This window comes from Mus caroli, chromosome 8 (genome assembly GCF_900094665.2).
Source record: "Mus caroli chromosome 8, CAROLI_EIJ_v1.1, whole genome shotgun sequence".
Lineage (NCBI taxonomy): Eukaryota > Metazoa > Chordata > Mammalia > Rodentia > Muridae > Mus > Mus caroli.
Genome location: NC_034577.1, coordinates 15,442,263 through 15,448,936, shown reverse-complemented (window position 1 = coordinate 15,448,936; position 6,674 = coordinate 15,442,263). Strand labels below are relative to the sequence as shown.

Sequence of the window (6,674 nt, the reverse complement as noted above, 5' to 3'; positions counted from 1 at the left end):
CTGTTCTTTCCTAATCCTTGATCCACTAACAGGAGAAATACCCTCAGCTAGGCATCCAGTGTTAAACATTGTTCAGTTCATGGTTATCCATTGTTGCATATTTTAACCTGAAGTCTCAACACAGCAGTGTCCTCCCTACCACGTGTAGCCATGATGATTAATCCTGTCAAAGAGAACCTTATATTCTGCTCAACATCACCATTGTTCCTTCCAGGGGCTTCAAGACATTTTCCACTGAAGTGGGTGCAATGAAATTATTTTACATTCTCATCCCTGTTATCCTCTTGATTTCTCAAGCCATGGCAGGTAAGCCTTATTCAGCATCCATCTTCTTAGTTCTGATAAGTTCAGCTTCCAGTGTGGAGTGGAAGGATGTTAAAGGGAGAGCCCCACAAATCATGTTTTCACTCTAACCTTGAATGGTGCAGAAATGGGTGTCTGTGAAGTATCTCTACTATGACCATGGTTCTAGTCATGTCCCTTTCAGTGTGTGGACAGAATGGCACCAAACTGGTCTGTCAAGCTGAGGCCAAGTTAGGAGGACATGGGATGGGTAGACCTTGCATTCAGCTCTGGTATTGGTTTTCACATCTTATGGGCAGAGCCCAGAAAGCTACTCTGAGGCTATGATACTAATACGAGTCACCTCAGGAACATCTGCTGTCTGAATTATGAAGTTGGTAGCTTCTGCTGGTTGTTCATAATAGACACGGCAGACCACAGGGGGCACTCACAGCCCCAGCATTTGGTATAAGTGTTACTTTCCCTCCAAGTAAGAGGCAAGCAGGAAGCTACATTTAATCTTGAGTAAGGTGCAAGTTGTTTTTCTGGTTAGGAAGTCTCCNCCTTACATGGCACCTGACATTCTGAGTTCTTTACTCATGAAATTAGAAAATTATATCTATAATCTCATTCTCTTATGACACATCCATTACAAAACATGGGTTTGTAAGCCTGGGAATTAATATAGATTTTTTTGAATCTTTGGCGCATATCATATATCTTCAAATGTTTTACTATCTGTGGGAAACAAGTGATTGTATTATAGTATCAACAGAATTCTGTTCTGGGAGGACAAAAGCACAAAGTCTTAATATATTTGTTTCAAAGCAGCAGTTTTGAGCAGCTCTATGACAGAGCTCTAGTAGTATGTATACAGGTTCCATGATATGTTGGTCCTATAGAAATACTTGAAGATTCTCATCCTTCAAATTACAACACAAATACTTTAATGTTTAANTTGTTTATTGTTATTTTCATTAACACCTGTATACCCAGCTCCTGAAGGCTGTAAACAGGAAAGACAGACTGAGTGGAAAGACTTGGCACAGAAGAAAGGCACCTTCATCAATGCCTTCATCAACAGTGAGTCCATGGGTTCCTGATCCTACTGGCTGCTATAGATTTTTGCACAGGAAGCTTGAGAATTTCTGCCTAAAACAGCTTGTGTTCCTTCTACAGATTATGAGCACCATTACTGTGACTCTTCTACCACTGTGTGCCTGAGGAGGAAAACAAAGTGTATTCGCATGCCAGGGTTTTGCCCTGGCAGGAGCTTCTGCTGTATGAGAACATGACCTGAGGAAGTTATCTTTCCTGTCCTTCCTGAATTATATCAGAACACTGAGACCCCCACGTGCCATTCTCTTTATTTACTAATTTTTAATCATCCACTGAGTATCTGAACTGTGCTAGTGAGCTGGAGACATAACTCAAGGTAAACTTTAATCAGAAACTCACAGACATGGAAGTTATATCCAGGAACAGATCAAAACCATCTACCTGGTAAGGTCATGCCCGAGCAGAATTGTAACATTTAAGGGCTACCAGCAAAAAGTGAAGTGATCTAAAAATTTTTCGATNTGAAGGAAAATATGTATGGCTTTCACACCAGAATTATGGTGGCTATCAGGGGGGAATTNGGAAACTAAGCCATAAGAGACAAAACTTGCAAAGGACTGGTTCTTATTTGGAATATGTCAGATCCTACACTAAGTGAATCTAGTTTGTGTTTTGTATTGTGAAGTAACACTGGAGAATTTTTAGTGGTGTGGAGAAGGGTTAGAAGGCTAGAAACAGAAGCCAGTTAGTATATTACACAACTTAAAAGGAAATATTTGTAGGCAAGGATTCTGGGTACGGATTAAGATAGTGTCAAAGACACGCAATTGGACTTAGTAAAGAGACAAACAAGGATTGGTGGAACCAGATAGCCTAATCCTAGGACTTGGGTGGTGAAGGCAGCAGGATTAGGAGGTTTAAGGTCACCCTTAGCTACATGCTTTCAAGGTAACTCAGACCACATGAGAGAGAAAACAAAACAAAACAAAACAACAAAAACGTGGNGCACTCCTTTAGTCCCAGCACTTGGGAGGCAGAGGCAGGTGGATTTCTGAGTTCAAGGCCAACCTGGTCTACAAAGTGCGTTCCAGAACAGCTAGAGCTACACAGAAAAACCCTGTCTCGAAAAACAAAACAAGCAAGCAAACAAACAAAAAAAACAAAGGGAAAAGAAAAGATATACAGGAAGTGGCAACATGAGGTTTGGTCCTTAGAGATGCAGAATCTGGAGGAAAACTTCCATTGTTGGCTAGTGGAATAATGGACATTTCCAGCAAATTAGGTTCTGGTGTTGGAGCTCTAAAGTGTGACTTAGACAGGAGGTAGTTATTTTAGAGACCTTGGGACTCATCTGTGGCAGAAGAGGTAGTATTCACCCATGGGAACACAAAAGTAGCAGAGAGTGTGTGAGGAATAGATACCTTCGAGGTATGGGCACAGGTTAGACATTGAAAAGACATTGCACAAGTTCCTGGTGTTGAGGGTGCCAAACTAAGAAGATGAAAGCCATCTGTGGGGGTGAAGTGAAACCTATGGGGGCTTTGCTTGTAACCATCCTGGTAAGCTTCCTTCCTGTGTACATTCCAGCAGCAGCACAAACTTGCTGAAGAACTATGGGGTTAAAACCATCTTAGCTGAATCTTCAATTCTGATGCCTCCTAGGGAGCCATGCCCAGCTTGAATATTGCACTGAGAATCTATCTTCTTCGTAGGATCAGTTGAGTTTTTAGAAGGTGGATTTTTTTTCTTTATTTTGCCTGGACTGTGAAGAGCAGGCACCCCAGAACTGTTCACAAGTCCTATTGGTAAGCATTGAAGAGTTATTAATGCTCTGTTAAAGGGACAGATTCTGAATTCCTTAGGTCGCCAAGTGGAGTTATAGAAAACTCAGTGAGTTATAGAAAATAATTTATGAAAACAGGAAGACAGTTCAGTGTAATAGATATTCCTGTTGTAGATTTATGAAGCCCAGAGTTTGAATCACGGGACCTGTGTGAAAGCTGGATGTAGTGACCAGTTTTTGTAACTTTAATACTAGGCAAAGTCAGAGGTGAGCTGGAGGGCCTAAGTTTAGTCAAAGATTTCATCTCAAATGATAAGGTGGAAAGTGCTAGAGGAAAGATCCTNAGCCATCCTCTGACTTTCACACACACATGAACAAGTGAACACACGTGTATACATTTCTATTGTCCCTACNACACACAGAAAAAACAAATCATTTCAATCATGATTGACTCCGTCTTTAGGTTTACATTTCTAATATTTCAGGACATTTTATATATTATAAAACCTCTGCCTAATATAACCTATCAGCTACTTCCTGGTTAACTAGACATTTCTCCAGGGGATCGTACAAGATTAGCTTCTCAGAGGAAGCTCAGCCAGCTTCCTGAGGGTTCATAGGGATAGTCACTGGTGACTCTACCTCAACTTTACAGATATTCACTTAACTCCTGTCTCAGTTATTCTATNACTGTGGTGATGAAGGCAAGCTACAGAAGAAAGCATTGAACTGGGGGCATGTTTACAGTTTCAGAGGATTAGTCCATGATCTTTATTGTAGGAAGCTTTAAAGCAGGAAGGCAGGCATATGACTCTGGAATGATTCCTCACAAGGTTCAGAATTATAGGCAGAGAGAGAGAGAGAAAGAGAGAGAGAGAGAGAGACTAAGCCTCACGTGAGCTTTTGAAACTTCAAAGCTTATCTTCCAGTGACACACTCTTCAAACAAGGCCATGCCTCCTAATCCTTTCCAAACAGCTCTAATAACTGGGGAGCCATCAAATATGTGAGCAATCAGGGGCCATTCCTATTCATTCCAATCTGTTTCAACTTTGAGTGCCATTGACAAGTTGGCTCAGCCTTATGTTTCAACTCCCCAGATTTTCTGGTTTAGTTTCCACAAATTGAACCACACACCATCCTTGAGATGGGAAAGGCAGGCAGGACATGGGAATTTCAATATCAACTTCATTTGCTTTTAGCCCCAAAGTTTCAGCAAAGATTCCTCTCTCCTTTTGTAATTCTGTGTGAGCCTTTAATTTCTTGAAAAAGAGGCCAAGATCCTGGGAACACTGGACTCCAACCCCATCAACAACAGCACATTCTCCACTTTTAAGCTCACTGCCATCTCACCTAAAATCTACACCATTGAAAAGAATAGCTGTACATAATGGTGTTTTTATTTCCCAGAAATCAGAGCAGTTGACTGCTCTCTGGAAGTACTGCATGTATCAGCAACTGGCCATCACAACCTACAGCAGTGTTTGTATCGACTCTTGCATTCTGCAGGCAGGATAGAGCATCCGTGAGTTTTCTGAGACTTGCAAATGCCACCCATTTTCTCACACTGACGAAACTTTGAGTTTCTTTTGCGCCCTGTGAGTAAAAAAGGAAAGAAGTGAAGAAACGAAACTGCGCTTCATTAAACCAAAGATACTATAATTTATTGTACCTGGGAAGGGTGGGTAAAGAGTCTATGACACTCATGCTGGCTTTCTGGTNGCTCAGGTGTGCCCTGCACTGGTAATCATTTTCTCACTGGCCGACTATTAAAGGGAAAATCAGAAGAGGGGGATCGTTTGATAATGGGTGAAATTCACATTTCAGTGTCTTTGAAGAAAACAACTGGAGGAGAGCCAAGTTTACTCTCTTTCTCTCTGTCTCTGTTTGTCTGTCTCTGTCTCTTTGTCACTCTCTGTCTGTCTCTGTCTCTCTCTCATTGTCTTTATGTTAAGTGCAGAGATGACCTGTGGTATCTGAGATCTATGTANCCCTCAGAGCCTGGTGTTTTGTTTCCTGGGCCTTCAGAAAGTCTGGGATGCCTGTAACTTAGTTTCATTTTCCTGAAGATGCTCAGAGCAGAAAAAGCACCCCTCATGACTATGTTCCGAGAATGTGAGTCTAATTTACTTCCTTCCACGTGTTCTTTATAAAGCCTTTCTAATGTGCCTTCCTCCTAGACAGTGTGAAACTTGAAAGTGTACACCAAATATCAGGCAGACACAATGACTGAATGACGTGTGTTGCTGATGCTTGAGCAACATGCCTCCCGTGTTTGGTGTGGTGTGTGTGACTTCATACCCTGTGACAGCTTCACACATGAGTGTNAGCTCTCCTATGACCCAGCATGTTAGAATATTTGAAGTCATGGAAAGAGTAGGGCAGNAGTGGAAGAGAACCCAGATCCTGTACAAAATCAAAANCCANGAATGAAAGACAGAAGGAAACACTAAGTTTCTACCGAAGCATGTGGCTTTTTTGAGGTGCTGTGTTGTGATGGANAGCAAGCAGCTGGACTATNACTACATCACATTGCCACTGTAAACAAGTAGGCTTTTTCAGATGAAAACAAAAGAAACCATTCAGCTATAGACANATGCTTCTGTCTATAGCCATCTCCACAACCAAATTTATCGAGCATGGATATAATCATCATCTTACTATTATCATAAAACTATCATTCATCTATCCATATTCCCCTCCCCTTCTCTCCTCCTTTAGATTGTTCAAAAATTCATCTGGATCTCCACTGTTTCGACATAAAAAATATGATTATCTTATCTTTTGCCTAAGTNCATATAGCTATGAGCTCAGCCAGTGAATTTTGACCAGCAATGGTACCTCTGGGGCCTCGAGTCTTTAACTTCTAGTGGGGAAGTTAAATGCTCTTCCCATTTGCNGTGGCAGCAACAGTAATGGTGGTAGCTGATCCATCAGCTGGACTGATGGATTCCAGTGAGCAGAATATCCTTGTGGCCTGAGTGGAATTTTTTTTTTTTTTACCTCAGCAAGGATGAACCACTTTATTCTTTTATGTTATCAAGCCTGAGGTCGCTGTTTCCTCCATACAAGATCTCCAGGTAAAATGTAAGACCACCTCATTAAATCTAAATTTTTAGCTANATAAGAATTGAGCTTGTAGAATAAGCAAACTTCAAACACCGTGTGGGCCATATTCACACTGAAAAGCAACTCTTGCTTATCTATAGCATCATAAATAGATTTCTTATCTAACATTGTTGGGTATTTGAAAGTATCACCTGTAGAATTAAATCATTTTTACTTGTGAATTTCACCATGTATTGCCTGGGTGCCTTGAAGCAAGTTTACATCATTTTCTACATAACAGCTATAAAATACCCACNCTATAACTATTGTTGCAAAGGGTGAAGGAGCTATGGCATGTTAGAAGCCTGCTTTGTGGCCAAGCATGGTGGTGTACATTTTCAGTCCTAGCATTTAGAAGGAGAATGATGTAAATTTGAGTCCAGCTTTGTCTACATAGTGAGGTCCAGGCCACTGGTAGTATATGAAACTCAAAGTACACCATG

At 41.1% G+C, this 6,674-nt stretch overlaps 1 protein-coding gene and 1 long non-coding RNA gene across 2 annotated transcripts in view; one reads left to right on the top strand and one right to left on the bottom strand.

The window, feature by feature from the left end:
- The first annotated feature begins 248 nt into the window (after positions 1-248).
- LOC110299553 lies at positions 249-1,629 on the top strand. Its single transcript, XR_002378475.1, has 3 exons — positions 249-306; positions 1,279-1,365; positions 1,462-1,629. It is a non-coding gene; the product is annotated as an uncharacterized LOC110299553 (long non-coding RNA).
- Positions 1,630-4,501: 2,872 nt separating this feature from the next.
- The window catches only part of LOC110300142 (beta-defensin 33-like), a 6,814-nt gene continuing 4,641 nt past the window's right edge, over positions 4,502-6,674 (bottom strand). Inside the window, exon 2 of the mRNA XM_021170209.1 lies at positions 4,502-4,760. Within this exon, the coding sequence (XP_021025868.1) occupies positions 4,589-4,760 (172 nt within the window). The 3' untranslated portion in view covers positions 4,502-4,588. The remainder of the gene's footprint in view (positions 4,761-6,674) is intronic.